Raw genomic sequence first — 25541 nt, forward strand, 5'->3', positions numbered from 1 at the left:
GCGCTGGCGATACACCTTAAGATGGCAACGAAAATTCAAACCCAAATACTGAGCGTTTTTCTGCGTTTTAACGTTTTAAGCCAAAAACAATTTTTTAAGACAAAATAAGGTACGTGTAAGTATATTGATATGCAAATAAGGCGATATTTGAAAAAGCTTGGCCGTTTCCCTTTAAGAAATAAAGTATCCGTTACAATCAGGTACGTGTGGAAAAACTAATACGACTGCCAATGAAATATCCAAACATTATTTACCGCAAAAAATATTGGCCATAAAAAATGGCAGGAAAAAATAAATACTTTTAATTCGGTATCTTGAAAACCATATAAAATTGACAGCCAATAAAATGTTTTATAATGTCAAATTTACATCCTTTAAATTTAGCTTGAAAAATATAAAACATTGAAGCGCTACCTAATGGTAATGACAGCCACTGTAATGTCATTAAATTATTTCAATGAAATTAAAGCTCGTTAAAAATGCACTCTCCTAAAAAACCACATGTGAATGTTAGTCACGTAAAGGGCCACCTGTTAAAGCACGTGCGGGGGAAGGTAACGTGAATCCACGCTTCCTACCCCCCTTGCGGCGCCGAGGCAGGAATTTTGCACATAACTACTTACACGGAAGAGATTTGGGTTACCTTCCAATTGGGAACTATTAACTACATTTTAACCACGGACTTTATTCTACCTTAAAGGACGGGTTATCCAGCGAAAGATTTGGCGCGATAAGAGTCCGTTTGCTGGTAATTTAGCGGGATGAAAACTAGTTGGCAGTCTCTTAAATCTAGGCGTTTCAAGGTCATCGCGTATGCTATTCGATTTTGAAAAAATGGCCTTGAAGTCCATAAATCCCCTCTCCCCCTTTACGTGACCCACACGGGCATATCATCGTCGAAATGGGCGAATAGCGTTGGAGAAGCTACAGGCATAACCCGTTCCTTAAATTATAATAAAGTTTGTGGTTTCACGCCTAGTCTAATATTAAGAATGTCAAGATTGCAATATCGCCCTATCAGACCATTCTTGAGAACGCAACAGTCATGGTTTAATAAAAATACCATCAGGGGTTACCTCTATGAAGATCTTCATTAAAGCAATCAGTCCAGTTTTGTAGTGAACAACGATGTTTAAAATATTGGAATGGCTGGTGTCGTACGTCTATGGCGGCGTCGAAACTCAAATTAAAGTGGTTCTAGTGTTTCTCACAACATTGTTCCTCTTGTTGCTGATTCAGAGGCAACTGAAACATTTGAGGTATAACCTTCCACCGGGACCCTTCAGCTGGCCCATAGTGGGTCATCTGCCTTTCCTCGGAGACACTAAACATCTCTACTACCACAATCTCTCCGAAAAATACGGGAAGGTTTTCAGGTAAGAAACATTTTTCGAAACAAATTTTATAGAATTTTAATATAAATCCTAGAAAAAAAATAAACTAAATTTCTACAGAATCTATGAAAATTAGAGACATTTATAAAAACCTGTACTACGAAATTAGTTGCACAGAAGTTTTTAAGGTCAGCAATTCGTCGTTTCACTTTTTTAGCTTTAATTAATAATATGCAGGCTATATCCCTTAAAAAACATTGAGATAAATTTTACACAAAATTTTAACCCGATAGAAATATTTATATACAATTATAAAAACGAATGTTCAATAGAATCAATTAAAATTTTCTAAAGGATCAAATAAATTTGTATGAATTTTCTATAGACTCTAAAAATGTAGGAGTGTAAAACATCAAGGTTGAAGTAGCCCTATCACCATCGGAAAGCAAGAAAATTAAAATAAAATAAAATAAAATAAAATAAAATAAAATAAAATAAAATAAAATAAAATAAAATTAAATGAAATGAATGTTGAAAGGGCTATTTGTAATATGTAAACATTTTTTTTTTTAATATTAAGAGCCTAAATGAAAATTGTATTATTTCTTCAGCGTAGTCTAATATTTATTTAAAAAAATAAACGAAACCCTAATATTTTATCTTAAAACAGTTTCTCACAAATGTTGTCCGTCAAATTTTTAATCAAACCAAAATTCGGGAATGAATATTGTAGTTCGCCTTCAGAAAAACAAAACCCTTCTATCCCAATTTAATTGAAATATATATCAGTATTTTCTTCTGTAGTATTACGCAAACGCAATTTGAACCTGGTTGTACTAAAATTAAACTATACATTATTAAAACAATATTTAATTAATATTACTGCCAAGAACGGATAGACCTGTAAGGCACCAAATTACATTACGTCCGGGGCCCCACAAAAATCTTATTACGACCCTGCAAGGTAAATTTTTTTCAATTCCCTGATACGGACAAATGTTTAAAAAAGTAACAAATCCTTACTCACAAGAAGAACACATTTATTAGTAGAATTGAAATTAAAAAATAAATACATTTTAGAGTAAAGTTTGTAAACAATTGAAAATACGTGCCTTTTGAATTGCCAAGTGTAATGCAGCCATCTTGAAATACTGAAGCTTACGTCCAATATGCTTATAACATTTTTATAGTTTGTACCTTGGGAGCCGTCTCACTATCGTGGTCACTGATTACGATGTCATCAAGGATATCTCATTCAACGACCACTTTTCAGGACGCATCCCAAATGGATTCCAAATCATACCTGGACAGCCGAGTACGTTTCAATATTGGCAGTGTTAAGGGCTCCAACCAGCAATTAGGAAATTTTATGCGTGAGCACTTGGAATGTCTAGGTATTCATTGCCACCGTGTTGCGAAAGCGGGCTAGACTTCGGGAAACTGGTCTATGTGTAAAATCACCTAGAGAAAATATGATTAAAAATAGAACAAGAGTTAAGTGAACTTCTACCCGAGACAAGGCATAATGTCGACTAGGACCCGAGTCTAGCTAAACAAGTCGCGGTCGAAACTCTTCATGGTAAACCAAGCCCGTTTCTGTGAGAATCATCTGGGACAGTGCGAGAAGCATTTTTTACGAACCTTGTGGGACACCATAGTCTTACTTTGACATTCCAAGTGTATACATATACAGGGTGGTTTTTTTTCCTCGAAAAAGTGATTATTTTCAAAAACTATGTTTTTTAGAAAGTTGAAATTTGTACTGTACATTATACTTGCCGGGGGACACCTTCTACTAAAATTGCATCTAAATCGAAAAATATTTTCACGTTTTTTGAAAATTTAAATTTTAACCGCTAGGTGCTATAAGAAAATTGTCAATGATAAAATTGTAGAGCGTCACCGAAAACGTACAAATAGCGTTAACGCGAAAAAAATAGACGTCTTCTTCACTGAAAAAATACGACTTGAAAAAGTGACAAGTTGGTAAAGCTCAAATAAGATTTTATATAAGTCAGAAATTTGTTAATCTGGTGGGGTGCCGGAGTGGTTAGCACTTTCGCCTCGCAGCAAGAGGAGCCGGGTTCGATCCCAGCTTGTAGCACTGGGTGAAAACTCGGAACAACTCCTTCTGCGTTGAGTTTGCAAGTTCTTTCCCCACTGGTTTAAGGGGTTTTCCCCAGAGCTCTTCGATTTCCCCTTCCATAAAAACTTGTTGAGGTTAACGGCAATAGTTAGTGTAGGGAGCTGTTGGCTTGCGTGGTATGAGGGCTTGCCACCACCCTCCTACGCATTGTAACCCGGTCACCTGAATTAAAGGCTTCAAAAGCCGCTTGATGACTTAGGCCTAAGGTGGTGCCTTAGGTATTAGCCTAATTGATTATTAATGCAATAAACACCGTTGAAAAATCGAGGAGACAACGGCGAAGAAGGTATTACACGTTTTAATTTCGTAGGATGAAAAACAAAACATTTAGATTTTGCGGAAAGAATACTGGACCAATTAACCGGTTTCCAACAAGACCAATCCAAACATTCAAGCGCCCAAATTGAAATTAGTGACGGTGTTCATATCCCCAGTGTGGATTTGTGTCTTCCCAAACATGATTATTTTGGTGATTGTAAGGGTCGTCTCTTGCAAACGAGGATTCATCTGAGAATAGCATGTTGCGGAAGAATTGTGGGTCGTCGTGCACGGAATTCAGCAGCCAGTTCCAAAAATCCAGCTGTTGTTGAGCGTCTCCATCTCGTAAACCGTGGTGAAGCGTTGCTCTGTAAGGATGGTACTTATGCGAGGGGTCGGACATTTGTCCAAATCCCGTACAAATTTTGGAAAAAAATCCACAAATCCAAAATCCAAGAATTTCGCTTCCATAGACTTTGTATAACAAATCCACAATAAAAAATCCTCGATTTCTAAAAAATCCAAAATCCCGTACACAAAATAGGCAAATGTCCAACCCCTCGTACTTATGCCTCTGTAAAATTTCCCAAATGCGAGTTTTACTGCAAGCCAAATCCTTACTCGCCACGGCACAACTACTACGTGGGTATGCGGCAAAATAGGCTAAAACGGTGTTTTCAAAGTCCATATCCCGCTGACCAGGCCCATGAAATCGAGGTTGTACGTTACCATACTGGTGAAAGTCATTTACAGCTCGCCTTACAGTAGTTATGGATGGTCTTCTATCTGGATGTCGTTGCTCAAAGATCTCACTCACTCGTCGTAGATTTCTTCCACCTTCCGCGTAGTAAATGGCCACTAGTTCCGTACGATCAGCTCTGGAATATTGAGGCATGATTGATTACGACAAAAATGTATTACAGTTATTTAAATACTAAATAAATTTAAGGTTTTTACTGACCTTTAAACCTGTGGTCTATTTATCTTCTCGCCTATCAGGGTTAAAATAGGTTTCGAATACGACTAGATGCAAACACAGGCCTATTAGATTAAAAAACTAATAGGAAAAGCCAATAGCTAAATGAGTCAGATTGTGGTTTCAAAAAGAGTGCCACGCCTCATGACCCCCGAAATGTGAAATACTGTATTTCAAAACGATGAATAGGGTGAAACGGTTCGGCACATTGGCCATCAAGGTCGCCAGATCTTACGTAATTTAAATCGCCAGTTTTAATTTAATTAATTAATTTAATTTCTTCGCCATTGTCTCCTCGATTTTTCAGCGGTGTTTATTGCATTAAACACCAGATTAAAAAAATTCTGACTTTCATAAAGTTACACTACTTTCCCAATGAAATTCAAAAAAAGTTATTTTAGCTTTCCCAACTTGTCACTTTTTCAGTTAAAAATACGTCAATTTTTTTCGCGCCAACGCTATTTGTACGTTTTCGATGAAGCTCTACAATTTTCTCATTGACAATTTTATTATAGCACCTAGCGGTTAAAATTTAAATTTTCAAAAAACGTGAAAATATTTTTCGATTTAGATGCAATTTTGGTAGAAACTGTCCCCCGGCACGTATAATGTACAGTACAAATTTCAACTTTCTAAAAAACATAGTTTTTGAAAATAATCACTTTTTCGAGCAAAAAAAAACACCCTGTATATGAAATGAGGTTCTTGAAATGTTTTTAGATAAAACGGGGCGCTGCGCAACATATTAGGGGACCGAATCTGCCTTCGAATTTGTTTAAGCGGCACGAGACATTGTGCGCCGATTTTCTGGATTTATTACCCTCGCTGTGTCGTACGCGCGAGTGTCATGCAAAATCAGAGGTACCCTTTTTTATCTAAAACTTTTCAAGAACCTCATTACAGTCAAAGCGCAATATAGCGTCTGTGATACAGTGGTTGGGCGCATTTAGTGGGTTCCAATGTGAACTTGAGAGCTAAAACCACGCTTGCTGTCTGGTGGCACAATGTGTTCTGAAACATTCAGAAATGAATTCAAGAAAATTCGCGTGCACGCTCCTTTATAATAACGTAGGCAATGGCCAAAGATGAGAGTTTTAGTCTTCTAAGCACTGGCAGCATGCTTGGCGACGGGGAGGAATCATGGGTTAATTCTAAACCGAAAACTATCGCTACGCCCCCTTTGGTTCGCCATTGAAACCTAGATACATAGCGGCTAAAGCAGACGCTATTGATTTTTCCTCATCGTTATTCGTAAATTTGACTTTTTAAATAATATTACTTGCATTGTAATATAATTTTTACATCGTTTGCTTATATTTTAATTTTTCGGTCGCGAGAAAGAGATTTCATCAAGGACATAACGTCAAATAATCAAACAAATTATAAAATAACCAAATTTTAAATACGACCAGTATTATATTTATTAAAATTATTATAAACATTGCCTTAAACAAATTTCCAATATCAATAGAACAAAAAAACCACTTTGACCCAAAACGTTATTAAATTAACAAAGCAACAAAATTAGAAATAGAACATACAAAATTTATAATTATTAGAACGCTCACGAAACGTAAAATATACGTGCGAGAAACTATTTTATAGACAAAAACCAACCCATTGTCTTAAACAATCAAATTTATAAGTAAAACAAAACTATAAGTGAAAGCACTAATAAAAACTGCGTGGGCGCATGACGGCAACCCAACGAAGCCGATAAAAATCTATGCAAATAAAAAATTGTAGACATGAATTCTCCCCCACATTATCACACTTTCGATAGACGAAATAAAACAATTGGTTATTACCAATAGAAAAATATAAAATAATAACCCAACCAAGTAACAAGTTAATTAAAATACTTAGGAATCAAGAAAAAGTCAATCTAAATACCCACAGTAATAAACATTATATGAGCAGAAATTCGCAATAAAAATATTTAATAATAACCCAATCAAACAACAAGGTAATTCAAATACTTAGAAATCTAGAAGATGTCAATCCATATACCCACGGTAATGAAAATTGTAATAGAAAAAACCAAAAACACCTTACCGTTAATAATTCCCGGCTTATAACGCACACAAAAAACCCTTAACTGAATATTGAAGGCTAAACAACAGCGCATACCTCAAAATAAATAAAACCAACGTAACCACATTAATGAAAATGTATCACCCATTTAAAGCCTATGAGAAAACACGTAAAATAAATTACGAAGTTACGAGTAAAGTAAGCAAAAGAAAAAAAAGCGCGTTGTATACCATTTGAAATTGTATTTTTTTTGTGAGAAACGAGTAAGGCGTCGGATTGTAAGCAATCCTTAGACTCCCTGCACATTGATTAAAGCCATATGAGTAAGAGAGAAGACTAGAGAAGGTCAACAGAAATGAGGTGAGAGAGGAACACTGAAAGGGCCCCGCTGCGATGCAGGTTGATGCGCATGGGTAAGAACTAATGAGAGCCACTATTATGTAACGGAAGACCAGTAAGGCAGCGTACTAAAGGGCCGCGGTGAGCCGCGAATCGGGGACACGAAAAAAGATAATGGTCAAGGTCACCGAATAGTGCCCATTCTGAGCATGACGGGGAAGGCGCACGATCGAAGCGATAAAGCACGACAGAAGTAGGGAAGTGATCTAACAGGGCCAAGAAGAACGGACGCTCTAGTGATCGCCGCAAGCGGAGGTGCCAAATGTTTGGGTACCGTGGCTTCGGTTGGACCGAATACAGAAAACGTCCGGTAGATAGCGCCGAGAAGTGAAGTGTCCAGGAGGTCATCAATGCACCAGAAAGAGTCCTGCGGCATTGTAAAGTGTCAGCAGGAGAGAAAATATAAGGCGATACCAGGGAAGCAGTGGCACCTTTAGCAGCTCTATCGGCAAACTCATTACCGGAAATCCCTACGTGCGCGGGAACCCACAGAAGTGAGAAGCGGGCAGTAGGACAATCTCGAAGCCGAGAAGCAAGTGGGAGTAATAAGGGATCTGTACCCAACTGCGCGGCTAAGTATCGCAAGAGCAGAGCGGGAGTCCGAGCAAATCGTCGCGCTATAAATGCGATGATCCAGGAGCCAGAGGGCAGCCTGGACAATTGCCGCAAGTTCGACGCGGCAGATTGACAAATCAGAGGAAGTGCGGAAGGAGTAGGTGACATCCAGGCTAGGAATATAGAAAGCCAGCCCGGAGTACATGTCATTAGGACGACGTGAACCGTCGGTAAACACTACACAATGATCCAATGGATAGAGAGACAATCGGCAGGAAATTTATCAGCTAACTCCATTGGGAGAGAGGTTGCTTTCGGCCCCTCCAGCCAATCCCCGTCAACATAGAACGGGGATCTGGTCCAGGGGGGGGAATACGACGCCAGAGGGGCACGTAGGATAGACCGATACAGAATGTCGACCTTGTGAATAAGAGAAAAATGAGCTAGAGCCCCACGAAGGGAAGCGGAAGTGAGATTAGTTGGGGACATCCATTCTGCAAGAAAGTGGGAAAGAGGACAGGTGAAGCAGTGAATCCCGTACTTCAATAGTTCTATATCGCGATGTACAGACAGAGGAGGGACAAAGCTTACAACTTCCAGCGTACCTATAGCCGCAGACTTCGGTGCTCCAAGTAAAAAAGCTCATCCATCGTGAAAGAGCGCGAAAGGGCGGAGGGCGCAAAGGCAGGGGCCAAGGGACTATGCCTAGTACCCGCCACTGCAGCGTAAGAGAAATGCAAGGCCAAAACGTCAGCGGCCACTGCAGCCGAGGACACGGGATTGCAAAGGGGGAATCGGAGAAGTGGGAGGAGTAGCGTCAAACCAGCGAACCTTCCGCCACAGGGAAGGAAGTGGAGCCGCATTAGATAGATGCGAACAGAAAGTACGCCAAGAAGAGGTACGGGACTGACGGACAAGACACTTAGCACGCACCGTGAGCCGGTGAGCAGTTTGAAGATCGTCAGGACGTTTAGTCCGATGCGCCCTACGTCGAGCCGCAGCAGTGGCCCTAGGGGAAATGGCAATACGATTAAACCACCACGGAGGAGTTCTCGGAGAGAGATCCAGGACTAGAGCCATGGACAGGGATGGTGGAATGAGTTGCAGTGACAACATGGAAGTAAAGGTCTCTACATTGGAATCTAATGAGGGTGAGGAAGTCCAACCTGCAAACAATTGACCAGCAAGGGAGTGGAAGTGATTCCAGTCGGCTCGAGCGTAATCCCAACGAGGATCGGCATTATTTACAGTAGCACCGCCTTCGGAGCAGCTAATAAGCAAAGGGAGATGGTCACTGCCGTTATCCGTAAGCACAGAGGAGGAGACCAGCAGGGCCACACCTCCTCCAGGGCGGCCAGAACGATCACTACGATAGACGGAGTAACGAACAAAACGTAAATTGAGAGTTGAAGATTCCGAAAGAAAAGTCTCTTGGAGACCAACAACTGTGGGAGACGTTTGGATTCACAATTGAGACAAGAAACCTAGGTGGGCCCGAACTCCACTAATATCCCACTGAAGGAAACTATAATCAAGATTCATTGGAAGGATCGGCGATGTCCATTGCGGAAGACTTAGATCGCCTACCAGACTTTCCAAGTTTAGCTAGTTGGGCATCCACAGTGTCAGATAAATTGCTGAAGTGTGACACGGCCACACTGGTGATAATAATAAATAAATAAATAATAATAATAATCAGCTAGGCTAATACCCAAGGCACCACCATAGGCCTAAGTCATCAAGCGACTTTTGAAGCCTTTTATTTCAGGTTTCCGGGTGATCATGGAAACCAGTCGAGGATCCTGTAAAGAGGAAGTGAGATCAAGGAGAAAAGGCATAATAAACTCCGCCACAACAGCAGAGACCACAGCAGTACGAGAAGCAGTGGCTGAGGACTCAACGAAGACTTCAGATGAAGCATCCTAGGTGCGGATAAGAGGAGATGGTTGTAAACCCCATGATGGTTTAGTGGAACGTAGGGTGGGAGCCGGGGGGAAATCCATTGCGCCAGCGGTGAAAGGAGGGGTCACAGGGGCAGCTCTGGCCGCGGCAGCATAATTTGCAGTGACTGAGATCCGAGCTTCCGAGAAAGTAATTCCTTTCTCCGCCTGGAATTTCTTAATTTCCACTTCTTTCCCAAAAATAGGGCAGAGTCGAGAAAAACTAGGGTGGGGGCCCTTGCAATGATTGCATTTGCATGGTTTCGCACAGCTGTCAGTCTGGGGATGCGTCTCTCTACAACGAGAGCCGCGCCACTTAATTTTAGGTTGACAACATCGCTTTTCAGTGTGCCCGTAGTGCAGACACTGGCGACAACGCATAGGACGATCTTCAAAAGGTAAGACGTAAAAAAACTCACCATAAATTTGAACCCTTTGACCTGAATGAACACGAATGATTTTACGGCGGTGGAGAGGTTGTAGATTCGGAGCGTCGATCAGTTTGACCGGAATGTCATGAAGGTGTTTAAGGACTCGAAGCTTGCCAGCAGCGATAGAGTTAACAGGAGTAATGGAAATCCGTCCATTCGGCAATAGACGAATATCGGAGATATCGGCGCGATCAATATCAGGGGAAGTTATCACGTCCCTGGCCGATAGAGCCAGGGAAGTGTTAGAGTCGGAAGCTACGAAAATCAGTGGAGGAGGACTCTTGACCAATCCTACTTTACAAGGGGGGTGGTTTGGACCGGACGCGCCAGGGTCAGCGGTATGAGACCTTTTACCCATGACGACTTAAGCTGACACCCCCAAAGGGTAAGAAGAAGAGAAACCCGCAAAAGCTAAAAGAATAAATAACGGGAACACAAGGAAAAAGGAATTAAAACAAACAAATACTAGTTATCTTCTTGCACCGGCCGTGACTCGATGGAGGAAATAGTGAATAAGTACGGCCTAGGGCTAAAGAGAAACAATTGCCCTAAAAGGGAAGGGAAACACAACTGCGCAAAAATCTAAGCTAACCCGAAAAGGGGGCGAACCGAAAACACGCAGCGAACGAAAAAAGAACCGACTCGGACGATAGTTCGAGGCGCTCTCCCCACTTGAAATTGTATTCCTAAATGACCCTTAACGGTTCAGAAGTACCGATAGACAAAAAACTAACTAAGTGGACCACCCACGGGTTCTACCCTTTAACCCTCTTATCTCTGCTGACTGCGCTAAAACAAGATTTGACCTTTATAATTTCATAGGTAAAAAATGTAAGACTTAAAAAAACTATTAATATTCTCTTCCGTTTAAGCTGAGTTTATAATTTTCAGTAAATCGTAACTTGTATCCGTGGTTCTGGGGTAGAACATTCGCCTGTAACGCAGGAGGGCTCGGGTTCGAAACCCGCCCGATGCGATCGCAAAATGATACTATGAAGTATACCATGAACATTTGGTGGAAATCCTGCCATTTGGACGTTGAGACGTTTACCATAACGCTCGGTCTGGAAAAACCTTTTCCCTAATTCTAAGAAACTGCGTACGCAGCGATTACACTTTGCTCCGAAAATGCGAACGCGTTCACAGCCCAGACAGACACACACACCCACCAGACACGGTGATTGTATAACCCCTCCTAAGGGACTGTGTCCCCTCCGATGGGTAGGTCACTCCGCGAACTCAGTGTACACTGTCGTACCTCTGACTGTGCTAATAAAGGCTGTCGCACACTATGTAGTTTCCCGTACCGGCAACAGTTGCTGGTACCAAAACCGGCGATGTATATCGCACACTATGCGAGTAAAATATGAGGCTGATACCGGCGATCAGGCGCTCAGACCCGTACCGAGTTCAACTAGCCTCAACTTTTTGTCGCTCCTCTCGGAGAACCGCTCTGACGTCACGGCATACCTTATCTCTTCAACCAATTTGGAGCAAGAAAATATTGCACAACTTTTGAAACAATGGGGTGTTGGGATATTTCTTTCTTCCGAAAGGGTTTATTTGTTATCCGTATTCGGTCAGTAAAAACATGGCCGAAAATGATATGATGTCCATTTTATTAGAAAACGGTAGGGATGTGACCGATTCGACGTAATATTCGTATATCCATAGCAAATAATTAAGTATTTTTTCTTACCTTAGTAAATTCTAACTACGCAGCTTTATCAAATAAGAATGTTTCAGTTGGCCAACTTTTTCATTAACCAATTGAATCCACCATTACTGTTTAAGGTATGGGTGAAATGAGCGGACCTGACTGGAAGGATCAGCGTCGCTTCATGTTGCAATCCTTCAGAGAACTCGGAATGGGCCGAACACACGGGGCCATCACGGCTCAAGACCACGTCGCCCGGTTCATGAAGACCTTGCGAGACCACGAAGGAAGCGCGGTTCGCTTGAGAGACGTCCTGGTGCACGAGGCCAACAACCTCATCTTACAAATGATGGCCAACACCACCTTCGATCCGAACTCGAAAATGTCGAACATCATCCAGAATTTTCAGGCTAGTTTTCAAAATTATTTGGTTGCGAATAAGAAGAAGTACTACTACCCGTTACTCGGCCAATTCTTTTCATTGTTCGATTCGGAAATAAGAAAAGGTATTCAATCTCTCTCCGCTCTCAAAGGGGAGGTCGAGTAAGTCACTTTCTTCAATTATGAAATTCTTGTAAAGTTTTAGATATTATCATTATAAATAGCTATGAAATGGCTATAAAATTGTCGAAACATCTTCATCGGTTAATATAGATTAATAAAATATTTATATTCATAAATAAATTATATAGATAATATGATATTTCAAAGCCATTCCCTACTTTTCTACCAGACAGGGTACAATATTTCGTAACGATAGACATTTTCACCCGTGATTTGCAGGAAACAATTGGAAAAACACGAGACAGAATACCAAGAGGGCTACAACAAAGATTTCATGGACTTCTACCTACAGGAGATCATGCAAAATCCTGACAAGTCTTTCACGAGTTTGTATCGAATCCAACTGTTCCACAACCTATAGTGTTGCGATGATAGTATGTTAGTCAGATTTATGATAAAAGGGGTATTATTGTAAGCCTCACTTATCACACTCCATAGTCTCATGGGTTCACAATTTTATTTGTAGGAGCGCTAGCGGGCGATTTGAAGAACAGAGCTTTTGCTTATGTATCGGGTCAATTAGTTAATTTGTCCAAGATTACACTCTCATACTGTAAAATAGACAGTACATTTCTAAAAACTACAAAATTTTCACAACAGAACAATCTCTGGTATCAAATTCGACGTTACTGATCGTGGTTGGAGCGGAAGTGATGCAGCTTGCCCTCGAATGGGTTTTCCAAAACTTGGTTCTCTACCCCGAAGTCCAGGAAAAGATGCACAAGGAGATCATTTCCATCGTCGGCAAGGACCGGTTACCGGAATGGAGCGACAGACAGGAACTGCCTTACACCCAAGCCGTCTTGCTGGAGGTTCTCCGACACCAAAACATGATACCCGTTAACGAAGAAAGGCTGTGAGTTATTTGAAAAGATGAGAACAGATTTGAAGCGGAAATCAGCCAGTTGACATACAATATACTGGTTTCTAGAATTCTGGAAGACGACAAGGTTGGAGGATATGACGCCCCAAAAGGAGCGGCTCTCTTAATGGTTTACTGGTCCGTCAACGCTGACAAGAAAATCTGGGGAGATCCCGAAGTCTTCAGACCCGAACGATTCGTGTCCAAAGACGGGAAAAAGTTAAACAAGATGGTTGACTATATCGTCGCCTTCTCTTTGGGTGCGTATTCATTAGCCAAAGAAGATTCAATTCCATTTTCTAAATCTTTGCTTTTGTGCCTTTTTCAGGGAAGAGGAGCTGTCCCGGAGAAGGAATTGCCAGGATGAATATTTTCTTGTACATGAGCGCCGTGTCGCAGAAATTTCAAATACTTCCTCCGAAAGAAGGACTCAACACCAAAGTCATCTCCTCAATCGCAATTAGGCTGGAAAATGCTAGATTCGTTTTCAAACTTAGAGAGTAAAGTGTCTTAAGACTAATCTACAAACTTACCGTAACAGAGCCAAAAAGAATTAAGTTTATCAAAGATTTCTTATTTTGCTCAATTTGTATGCTTAATAATTTAGATTTTATTTAAGTATTGTTTGTTTAATAGCTAATTCTATAATGCAATATAAGCAGTACGCTTACGAGATAGTTAAAGTCCAATTTTTTCCAAATCATATTTGATAATAAATCACCGTAACTCTGATTTGAAAACTGAAGTATTTTGCGCATTATTTAATACAATATATGCTTTTTACTTCACCATGAAGACAATATATTTGGCCCCAAAAATTAAAACTTTAATATAAAGGTTAAAATAAAAGTCCAACTTCATCTTATCTGATCAGATAAAATCGGTTATTCTTATTTTATTATGTTAACTCATCTACTTTTTTAATTTAAATATCCTTGTTGTGTTATTAGTAAGTAATAAAAACTTTTAAGAGAGTCATTAAAGAAACCGTATGAATTTCTAAGCTTTATTTCTACAGGTGGTTAAAAATCGTTTCATCTGATTTTGATTACATTGAATAAAATTCAGTAGCGGCGCCAGGATTTTTGGGGAGGTAGGCCAACCATTTGGAGGCCCCCCACCACAATTTTTTCAAATCCATCCACGTGGATTATTTAATTTTTTTGAAACAAGTGGAGAAATGTTTGGGTAAAATGGGTACGCGACGAAAAATTAGAGTTAATTATGAATTTAAACATTACCAAAAATTGAGTGTGTGTTGATCCTTCTTTGTGTACCGATAACACTTAACAAATGAGTGGTTATTTACTTATTTCTACCACTGAATTCCAGTCTATCAATTTTACATTCATTCCTTCGGTACTTCGCATGTACATCCCTTACATCAGAACTTACAAGTTACAACTTTACGAAAATGAATGTACGTAGGTCGACGTAGGTACACTAAATTAAGTAAGTTCAAGAACCATTAATTTGTAAAGATAAAATTAAAGATACAATTTAAATATAGTAGCGCTCGCGAAAAATTAAAACTAAAAAATAAACTACTGTCAAAGAAAAGTTACTCTACCTTTGAAAGGAATAAAAACAGCAGTGTCGTTAAATATTGGAAAATTAATAAATAAATAAATTATTTCGCAAACAAATTACAGAATTTTTTTATATTAAATAATTTGGAGGCCCCTACCAAAATTTCAAGTAGGCCCCAGGCCTACCCCGGCCTATTAGGTCACAAAAAAACTGGTTTTCAAGCACACTGCAAGTCTGGATTTTATGTTACCCCTATGCCTCCCCCTGTTGCGAGTGATGGATCCCTTTAAGTGTTAATAACAGTTAAACTGTCTCCAATGGAAGTACTAAACTTAAGCAAAGCTGCCGTATATAAGGCTTAGGTTTATGTTTATGTATGTTTTCGAGAGAGTATTGTGAAAAAGGCCAGATGCTCGTTCTCAAATGAATTGATCTATTACGCACCAGACGTTGAGACTAAACTGCACTCGATGGGACCTGACGACACTCACGTGCGGATTTTCTTGCTGCCACTCATGACGATAATGTAAATTGAAGATTCCGTCACGGGAAAAATTAGCCTCGTCAGAAACTAGGAGTGTACTTCACCAATTGACGTCATTAGTCTTGGATAATCAGCCTCATTTAAAGATTGAACCTTTTGTAAATCGAATAAGTGGTACTGGTGTCCAAGGATGAGTCATCCCTACCTTCCCCAACAGCGATGGCCCAAAACAACGAGAGAACACTCTGAAGTAAATCCAAAGGCTGTTAGGGACAAAGCTTAATCCTGCATTACAGGAGAACCAAATAATAAACTAATATTCACGGAATTAACTTCTTAAACGACGTCTTATTGGAACGAGGAAAATAAATGTGACTTGAGTGCAGCAAGAGGAGCCGGGTTTGATCCCAGCTTAATTGTGGGTACGTTCAGCAGCGCTCATCGGACTCACCGATTAGTAATCGCTGACATCGGTTTCTTACTGTACGCTTTTTCGTGTTTCCGGTTTTGACGTCACGATGGTTATCGGTTACTCACCGAAGTCATCGGCTGGAAGAGCCGGTTTTTCCGATGACTGATATCATTTCTGACGTAAAACTACTATTAATTCAACGCCATTTTAAAAAAAAACACCGATGACTGAATAAAAGCGTTCAACAACTTACTACGTCATTATGACGAAAAAGATCATCGGTGGAAAATATAAATCCATCGGTTTTTTTTTCGTTAACTGTTACTGAACGTACCCACAGGAACTGGGTGAAAACTCGGAACCACTCCTTCTGCGGTGAATTTGCAGGTTCTCTCCCCACTGTTTAAATTGGTTTCCCCTTTCCATAAAAACTTGCCGATGTTAACGGTAATAGTAAGTGTAGGGAGCTGTTGGCTCGCGTGGCAAGATGGGCTTACCACCACCCTCCTACGCAGTATAACTGGGCCACTGGTAATTGGTTTTACAAGTTGACTTAGGCCTATGGCGGTGCCTTGCGTATTAGCTTAGCTGATTATTATTTATTAGAATACATACTGTATAAAAAAAAACATTTATTTATCATTTCCAATTATACACGCTGGTCTAACACATTCGCGGATCCTACAAAACATGAGCAGGCGACTGGCAAATAAAACATGTCAGCGTGCAGTCCTTTAGCCCTCGTCCATGCCAGAAGTCTATATTTCTCTTGTTTCTGGTAGCATGTCGACTCGACCTTCTGACCGGAATAGATACACTCGGAATTGACATTTCTGTAAACAAAACACACGTAATGCTTTGAATATAATAAAAGTTAAAGATTTTTGAAAAGTTTACTAAAAGATTGATATACATTTGATAAAGAAGATGATCCATTTACAGGCCGAGTTTTAAATTCCCGAAGTCTTACCAGATGGCGCCAACAGTTACAAACAGTAATTTCAAATTATCTTAAAATATTTATTTCGTATTTCTTTTTATGCAGAAGGTTTCCTAATATGAATTTTCATTTATAGTTAATTAGTTATTACGTGAAACATCTCTAAAAATAGTGTTGGAAGATATGTTTTGAAATAAATCATTTATTTCCTTATCGACAAATGTTTAAAATTGCGCCATCTATAGTTCAAATAAAAACATTCAAATCGGGTTTGAGTCTATTTGATCGATTCCCAAATGATCGAACGGGTCCCATTTGATCGAATTGCATTTGATCGAATGGCATTTGATCGAATGGCATTTGATCGAACGAAATTTGATCGAAAGCTACTGTAGGGTAAAACTACTAGTTTTTGGGAGTAAATCGAAAAGGCAACGGTGCATACGCGCCTACGGCGCGCGTACATCAACCTAACCTAACTTAACCTAACCTGACCCTATTTATATATATCAAAAACAACGGGCCGTTATCGTCGATGTCATAAAAAAATTCCATCATATAGTGTATAAAGTAAAAATCTCTTCATCTTTGTGGCTTAATACAGTTAAAGCAATGAATTATTATTCCTTCTGCACTTAAGCAATGAATTATTCCATCATTATTCCTTCTGCACTTCATATTGACATTCGGTAAAATAAAAACATACCAACTGGTACTATAAATACTTTTGAATTCGATCAAATAGTATTCGATCATTTGAAGGTTCGATCTTATGAAACAAATGACAAATGGGATTCGATCAAATGGAATTTCGATCAATTGCAACGTATAATGATCGACTGTCGATCACATATTTTTCGATCAAAAGGACCAACACCAAAATATCTGCTGAACCATTTTTGGATCTTCATGTTCGTACCTCAAATGGCTTCGTTATAAATACGTGTTTTCGCGTAAGTCAATCAGTTAGAAGAACTTACGTGCATAGCTCCAGACGAACTACTTGTTCAGCTCCAGATTCGCTGTCTTCGCCTAAATTGACAATGACTTTCCAATCTCCTTTGATGTTCTTGGCGCGGGAGGGTTTGGCGTAGTGCACCGTCGACGAGCACCGATACGAGTTCAACTCGTCCTCTTCTTCGTCCGAGCCCCTGATGGTCTTCCTTTGCATTTCCAAATCCAAACTGGGACTGTTCAGGATGCCTCCGTCCTTCTCGTTACGATGCCTCATCAGTTCGTCCGTTGGAGGAAACACCGTCGATGTAGCGTAGTACTTCGACGACAGAGAGCCAGAGTTGTCTCGATACAACAACATGGACAACGAACCATTTTCCTCCATTGCTCTTTCAATCAGATTCCTAAGGTAAAAAATACATTGAATGAGTGCAAAAGGAACGACTCCCGCGTAAACTTTGCTAGGTTTCTCCCCACTGGTTAAATGGGTTTTCACCGAGTTCTCCCCTTTCCGTAAACTTATTGAGTACAACGGTAATAGTAAATGGAGGGAGCTGTTGGCCCGCGTGGCAGGAAGGTCTTGTAACCTTCCTGCCACCTAAATTAATGGCATCTAGGAGCAACAAACACAGCACCCCACACAAGGATAACTCAACCCTCCTACGCATTGTAACCCGGCCACCTGAATTAATGGCTTCAAAAGTCGCTTGATGACTTAGGCCTAAGGTGGTGCCTTGGGTATTAGCCTAGCTGATTATTATTATTATTATTATTATTAACCCGTCGTGAATTTTCTTTTGTACAGTTTTCATTGGTTAGACACTATAGCGCCTGCTGCCGTTGGAAGGGGAAAATTCGGAAATTGTCTTCCCCATTTTCGTAAAACACTTAGCGTTAAGGCTAATCTAATGAAATTTGTACACAACACTGCGTTAGCGTGTTTAAAGGCTAGCTGCATTGTCATTGTGTTTGTTGCTCCTAGATGGCATTAAAAGGCGCTCAATGACTTGGGCCCAAGGTGGTGTCTTGATTGGTATTAGCCCTGTTGATTATTATTATTATTATTATATGCAGTCATTATATAAAAATACAAGCCGAAAGGGTCCAACGTAAATTTGATTACTTATACACTAAAAACTTTTGTAAATCGAGTGATACTAATTATGATAAAACCTTGTTAAAATGTAAACTTAATACGATATTCAACCGACTAAACTTACAAGAAGCTGTTTTTATTTACAAAACTCATTAACAATCAAATTTGCTGTCCGTAATTATTAACATGTTTACAATTTAAAATACCTAAAAATAATACACGTAACATGGAAATGTTTTATATCAAAAATTTTAAATCTGTTAACCCTATCACTCGCATTGAAAATAACTTTAACAAAATGTATAACCATAATAGTAATTTACCCGAAGACTTGTATAACCATATTAACCATAATAGTAATTTACCCTTAGACTTGTATAACCATAATAACCATAATAGTAATTTACCCTTAGACTTGTATAACCATAATAACCATAATAGTAATTTACCCTTAGACTTGTATAACCATAATAACCATAATAGTAATTTACTCTTAGACTTGTATAACCATAATAGTAATTTACCCTTAGACTTGTATAACCATAATAACCATAATAGTAATTTACCCTTAGACTTGTCTAACCATAATAACCATAATAGTAATTTACCCTTAGACTTGTATAACCAGAATATTAACACCTTTAAAATTAACGTGATGGGACGGCTTAAAGAAATGGATTTTAACTGTTTTTAACTATACTTAATAATAAGTAACTCTAAAGCCCCATTTTCATGCTCGCTGGTAGCGGATAAAAATCGACAAAATCCGCTTCCGCTACACACTTTTTCACTTTCCGCGTCGATCTGTTTCAAACAGATATTTTAGCTTTATTTTCACGCTTGCGAGTGGCGGATGCGAATTTTGTCAATTTTTATCCGCTACCAGCGAGCATGAAAATGGGCCTTTATAACAATTTTTGTAAAAACTTTTAATTTTTAACTATACTCGACAAACAAAAATGTATCCATTTGTGATATTTTAAATTATGTATTGATTTTTACTTTATTTTTCAATATACGTTTTTTTTAATATACCAAAGAAAATAACATAACAACAAACTAACTCTGTACAAATTTTAAAGGTTAAGTTAAAAGGAACCACCTATGGACTGCATGATAAAATTAGCAGTCCATAGGTGGTTCCTTTTAACTTAAAGGAAAAGTTCAGGTTGGGTAAGATTTGGATTTATTTGAAAGGTCATGTTTAAATAAACTCAAAAATATCAGTCGTAAAATTGTATCTTTTTTTAATGACGAGAAATTAATTTTTAAACGAGCCAAATTTACCCGCCAAGCGATCTGCCATTTTCTTTCGCGGTGACGTTTTAGGACTTTAATCACGCGCTGTTCGCGCTATAACAGCGCTCTGTTCCCTGCGCGCGCTTGCTCCGCGTGCGGTCTGCGGAGGGAAAGTGAAAGAAAATGTCCATGTCGAGACGGTTTTTAGCCTTTCTCACAATCCACCCGTTGGTCCCCCCAGTACGCTCCTCCGCTTAAAATAAAACGAATAGTCCCGGTATTTCATTGGCTGCTTAAAATTTACGTCACCTAACGCGATGGAAATCAAACGCCGGTGACGTTTTGTCTTTCCCCCCGCGCGAGACGGGGGAAAGGCGTTCAACGTGCCCGGTGCATAATCATTCTTCCTAATAATAAATAAATACATTCTTGGTGTTATAGTCGCAAGCCAGATTTCCCGCACGTTACTGACGAGTCCCAAATAGGACGAAACCGGTCTACCGCTGGAATTTCTGGCTATTTTATTATATTTAATTTAATTATTCACTCTAAGATCTATTTGGTCCGAGTTTCGCGTCTTTTTGTTTGCTCGAAGACCTCTCGGTACAAGCTATTAGTAAGTTTTTAAATTTCTTCAAATTTGTTTAGGGTTTAGCTTTATTATCCCTTTTCATAATGGACTAATAAATTCACTAATTTTATCAAATTTTAAAGGTGTTTAAACATGTTTTTATACAGAATAAAAAAAGTTTGAATTGAATTATTATTATTATTATTATTATAATTACCCTCTCTTATTAGAGCCAAAAGTGTACACGTATGATATATATCTGCTTATACTACTAACGTTGTAGGCTTAAAATGTGTACCTTTGCAGGTCCGACGACATACTTCACATAATATTTTTCTAAGACTATTACAGAGGAATAAATAGATATCCCTATAGGCTGTTTAAGTTTTACATTTTACATCGCTAGAGGGGAAATACCAGTGCCGTATTTCCGCCTAGGTCCATCCTTGGAAGGGGCCTCGAGTGACCGTAATTACTGTATTCGAAGGCATAAATCTATGATATCAATCGTAATTTATATTGGAGAATTTCCTAGGTAGAAGATTTGGTTTTAATATTACCAAAATTTCTGCCTGGTGCAGTTTACGGACGCAGCCTTAAATCGCAATGTTGCATAATTATCGCATATTTAGTCGACGATTGTTAAGAGCTTTTATTTAGTAATATAACCGTAGAGCTCAGACTTCTACGCTGAATCGGGGAAATTCAGGCACAGCCTAGTTCCAGGGATAAGAGTAAATGCAGCGCGTGAAAAGGGGGCCCAGACTCCTTATCTGCCTATGGGCCCAGGATCTCTAAGTCCGGCCCTGGGAAATACGCGTGGTAAATTCTTCTCCGTTTTGGCTTAGAGACTGGCTTCCGTTAGAACGTATAGTTTAAGCTATTATACCTTGCGTTGTCAGGGTATTAAAAACAATTTACATCCCAACAACTGGTTTCTTTCAATAAATAATTATCCCTCACCTTTATTTTTGAGTAGTTATTAGTTTCCGTGCTCATATTTTTAAAGGGCAGCAAAAGTGGCGTGGGGGAAAATACGTGGCAGAACCTGCTCAAATAGGCCCTTCAATAAAACATCCTCAAGGAAATCGCCAAGAATTAATGTTTCCGAGAGCTAGGACCTGCAAGTTATACTGTTTATATAGTGCTTGTTGAAATAATGGAAACTTTTCACCTGTACGGTATGCAACAAGTGTTTGCTTTTAACCTGGTAGCTTTTTTTGACATATTACGGCTTAGCAAACACACGACGTTCTGTTTAAAGGTTAAAAGTTTTCATTATTTTTACTAGCACCTATTAAACAGTAGATTCCAGGTCCTGGCTCTTGGATATATTACTTCTTGGCGATTTCCTTGAAGATGTTTTATTGAAGCGCCTATTGCACTGAAGCTAGTACCTTGGGTGCTGTACAAAAGCGCCTAAGACGGCCTTTTTTTAACTATCTCGTGCCACAATTTTCTCTCTTTTTCCAGTGTCATGATGCAGTTGGAGCAGATTTTGCCATTTAGTTTTTACCACGCCACTTTTGTTGCATTTTAATTAGAAGTGACGCAATATCTTACCTGGGATATTCCGGATCGTTTAAGCAGAATGAATCTTTGGAATCATTGGCGCAAGAGGGACGGTTGAAATCCAAAGGGATACTTTGTACCACATGCTCTCGGTGTTTATTGTAAGTTATGGTTGAAGCCAATGCTTTATAATTGGGCTCCGATATTTGCTGGGCATTGGTGCTACTCTCCTTACTGCCGTAAGCCTCGCCTTCTTTCTCAGATGACGACCCCAACTTCGGAGGTATACGCACGTACAACGGATCGTCTCCACCATCCTCTAAGCCCAGTGGTTGAGGTTTAGGTTCCTGGTCGATTGGTTGGCCGGGCGTTATGTCCTCGTATTTTTCTTCGTCGTAGCTATAATTACCCGAAATGTTCGGAGCATCCGGGTCTTTCGCGATTGGGGGTTTGTAGTAATGGTACTTCTCATTAGGAGGAGTTTCGCGTTCTACGTTCGAATCTCCGGTACTCTCGTCTGTACGGTTGTGACCTTTCCCGAACCAGGGATGTCCGGGATACCCGGGTTGCGGGAAACCATTATTAAAGCTATTGAAGAACTTTTGCTCCGAAAAAAAATCTGGGATTCCGTTTGAGATTGATTTATTTCCGGCTTGCCCTTTCAGCCAGATTGGAACGAAGGTTTCGTTGTTGTCAAAATTAGGAACCTTATTTGGGAATGAGTTGGCGAAAAATCCCGGTGGTGGATCTAAGTTTGGAATCGGATATGGATAAGAGCTTTTGTTCCACGTTGAATTTGGTTCCGTGAAGTTCGGAGGCCTTTTCCAACCGTCAACATCTTCTTCGCTGCTGTAGTTATAAGTTCCTGGACTTGGGAAAACATCTGGACTAGGATAAGGGAATGAGTTCTTGTTGGTGTTTATCCAGCCATTTTCGGCGTTGGTATAGTTGAATTCGAACGTCGGTATATTAGGTCTAAAACTACTTTTGCTTCCTTCGGTGTCGTTAGCATCGGAATTAGAAAAGGGGTCCGTGAAAAACCCAGGCGGAGGGTTCCAAAATGGTTTTGGAGCCGGTCCGTTTTCGCCACTAGAATTATTATTGCTCCAAGGTTTCTCGAAAGTCCCGAAAGAATAATTGAACCCCGATTTCTCGAAAGGGTTAAAAGAATAGTTGTACTTAGCTTTCTCTGAATAACCAGGGAAAATATTCTGCGATGTAAAGTTGAACGGTTTGAATTGTGGGTTGTATTCATTTTGGCTTTTCAGAGGCGCATTTTTCTCAACCGAATCGGACAACGGCTGAGATGACTGTTGGACGAGTTTAGACCGCACTGGAGGAGGTGGCGGGAATTGAACGTACCCAATTTCAATTGGGTTGGTGATATTAGCCGCAGTGGGTTTGACTCTTGAACGAACCAAATCGTTCGTAGAACTTGGTTGCCGGTCACTAGGATTTCTAGGATTACCATAAAACGAATTTGTATTTGATATTAGATTGGGGCCTCTGATATGTGGTGGAATATTTTGATGAAACATTATAATTGGACGGTTATCTTGCTCTTGATTAGATGTCGGAGTTAAAACATCACCGTTTTGTTCTGGATTAGATGATGGAGAGTAATGTTCACCATTTTGTTCTGGATTAGATGTTGGAGCGTAAGGTTCACCGTTTTGTTCTGGATTAGATGATGGAGAGTAACGTTCACCATTTTGTTCTGGATTAGATGTTGGAGCGTAAGGTTCACCGTTTTGTTCTGGATTAGATGATGGAGAGTAACGTTCACCATTTTGGTCTGGATTAGATTTCGAAGCGTAACGTTCACCATTTTGTTCTGGATTAGATGATGGAGAGTAACGTTCACCGTTTTGTTCTGGATTAGATGTCGGTGCGTAACGTTCACCGTTTTGTTCTGAATTAAATGTCGGGGCGTAACGTTCACGGTTTTGTTCTGGATTAGATGTCGGTGCGTAACGTTCACCGTTGAGTACTCGGTTAGATGTTGGTGTGAAATGCCCGATATTTGGTCCCTGATTTTGGGCAGAATTATAAGATTGGGGGATGTTTTCGTGGTTGAAGAGCATCGAAAACTGGGCAGGATGATGGATGAAAGCTCCTTCGTTTCCCGGTCTCCTGTCGAACAAATCGAGAGAGCGTCCGCGTGAGTTAAGAAGTTGTTGGGGTGCAAATTGTCTCGGTGGAATGTTTCGCAACATAATGGTGGCCATACGAATGGGTTCATTGGATCGAAGCTGAGCCAGGTGTCCATGTCCACCCTGATGCGGATGAAAGTTGATTCTGTTTTGAAGAAACACTTCTGGAATGTAGAAATTGTCGGTACGCGCCGCTGGACCTATCTTAGATAGGCCTTGTTTCGAAATCGAGTCCAATCGGTGCTCGCTGGAGGTCGAAGGTTCCCGGTTGTTCGTTTCCGACTGACGAACCTGATCGAAATCTGGCTCTAACGCTTTGAAAGCTCGGTCAACGTAAGTAGTCGCGCGACACAACGTAATCGCGGCATACAACAGTAAAAATGAGTGTCCGGTTTTCTGAAACAAGAAATAAAATGTTGCAGCACCGTATCAATAACAAACTATGATAAAGTTATTTTTTAAGTAAAAAAAACAAAAATTTCACTACGTATAATTTAAATACTAAGTTGCTGAATTTATAACTGGCTTCATGTATATAAGCACTTTTCCGAGGATAGCCAAAATTGCTACAAAAGGGTATAAAGATCTACTGTTTGAATTTCTGACGTAAATTTTAAGTTTGGCGCAACCAGATAGTTTAGATAATGATTTATTTTAAGTAAATCAACAGCTAGTACGTTTTATTTTCATACATGTACTAAATATTTAATATAATTTGCGAATTTGTACCTTTCGTATAAATATTTTTAATTCAAAATCATTCAGTTTCTTTTAGATATACAAATGTAAAAACAAAAATTCTTAATCTAAAAGAACGCAAAGCTATTACACGTCGCAACAAATTCTAAATTATCAATATAAAGATATCACCATAATCTCAAATTTTGAGAAATTCTAAAAAACATACGTCTATTAATTTAAAACTTTGAAAAAAATATTTCGGTAGCACCTGATTAATTCTCACAGGTTATTGTGGCTGTAAAAAATTCAGCTAACAGAAAAAAAAATCGATAAAGTATTTTTTTGAAATTACAATCACTAACGTAAAACATTGGATTCTAAATTGTAATAACACTTACTTGTTAGCCATAATTTCAGAGAATTTACTGTTAACAGTTAAAAATGAAAAAACATTCTTACCTTGAAAATTAACGTCATAATTGAAAATGTCAGAGAGCGCTTTCAGGGAAATTTATCGAGTCTAGTGAACATGTCGAAGTCGAGAACAAATTACTTTCTATCCAAGTACCGTTTACCCAGTTCTTGATCAATTGAAACACGGGCACTTGGCGACGCGTTCTCCGGTTGCGTAGTCCGCTACAGCCTAAATCTTCCACAAATGTCCCCAAATGAATAATGGTCCTCCTCAAGTGGCCTTAGTCAACGCTGGTGTTTCCCCGCTTGGATGGATGGATGGAACAGGGTGGGAGGCGCGACTCGCGACCTCTATTCCCAGAATCGCTGTCGCGTTCGCTAAATAACCGATTCCAAAAT

The 25541-nt window shown here is 39.5% G+C and overlaps 2 protein-coding genes across 2 annotated transcripts; one reads left to right on the plus strand and one right to left on the minus strand.

Annotated features, from left to right (window-relative positions):
* Window positions 1-1128: 1128 nt before the first annotated feature.
* On the plus strand, window positions 1129-13695 carry LOC149943423 (cytochrome P450 2J5-like). Its single transcript, XM_090176089.1, has 7 exons — window positions 1129-1376; window positions 2525-2649; window positions 11868-12273; window positions 12514-12620; window positions 12895-13150; window positions 13226-13416; window positions 13485-13695. The coding sequence occupies exons 1-7, from the start codon at window positions 1129-1131 to the stop codon at window positions 13658-13660; spliced, it is 1509 nt and encodes a 502-aa protein (XP_090032215.1). The 3' UTR covers window positions 13661-13695.
* Window positions 13696-16219: 2524 nt separating this feature from the next.
* LOC149943424 (uncharacterized) lies at window positions 16220-25205 on the minus strand. The gene is made up of 4 exons (XM_090176090.1): window positions 25188-25205; window positions 21946-24443; window positions 17503-17880; window positions 16220-16415 (listed from the first exon to the last, which is right to left on the minus strand). The coding sequence occupies exons 1-4, from the start codon at window positions 25203-25205 to the stop codon at window positions 16232-16234; spliced, it is 3078 nt and encodes a 1025-aa protein (XP_090032216.1). The 3' UTR covers window positions 16220-16231.
* Window positions 25206-25541: the final 336 nt, after the last annotated feature.

The sequence above is a fragment of the Leiobunum rupestre genome, chromosome 5 (assembly GCF_980474605.1).
Source record: "Leiobunum rupestre chromosome 5, qqLeiRupe1.1.hap1, whole genome shotgun sequence".
In the NCBI taxonomy this organism is placed as follows: Eukaryota; Metazoa; Arthropoda; class Arachnida; order Opiliones; family Sclerosomatidae; genus Leiobunum; species Leiobunum rupestre.

What these genes read in the sequence shown, in the direction of transcription:
- LOC149943423 (XM_090176089.1), top strand. Translation starts at nt 1,129, where the DNA reads ATGTTTAAAATATTGGAATGGCTGGTGTCGTACGTCTATGGCGGCGTC. An exon ending in AAATACGGGAAGGTTTTCAG is followed by an intron (nt 1,377 to 2,524) that starts GTAAGAAACATT and finishes ACATTTTTATAG; the next exon opens with TTTGTACCTTGGGAGCCGTC. An exon ending in AATCATACCTGGACAGCCGA is followed by an intron (nt 2,650 to 11,867) that starts GTACGTTTCAAT and finishes TTACTGTTTAAG; the next exon opens with GTATGGGTGAAATGAGCGGA.
- LOC149943424 (XM_090176090.1), bottom strand. An exon ending in AACGATCCGGAATATCCCAG is followed by an intron (nt 17,881 to 21,945) that starts GTAAGATATTGC and finishes TTTTTACCTTAG; the next exon opens with GAATCTGATTGAAAGAGCAA. An exon ending in GTTCGTCTGGAGCTATGCAC is followed by an intron (nt 16,416 to 17,502) that starts GTAAGTTCTTCT and finishes TTTTGTTTACAG; the next exon opens with AAATGTCAATTCCGAGTGTA.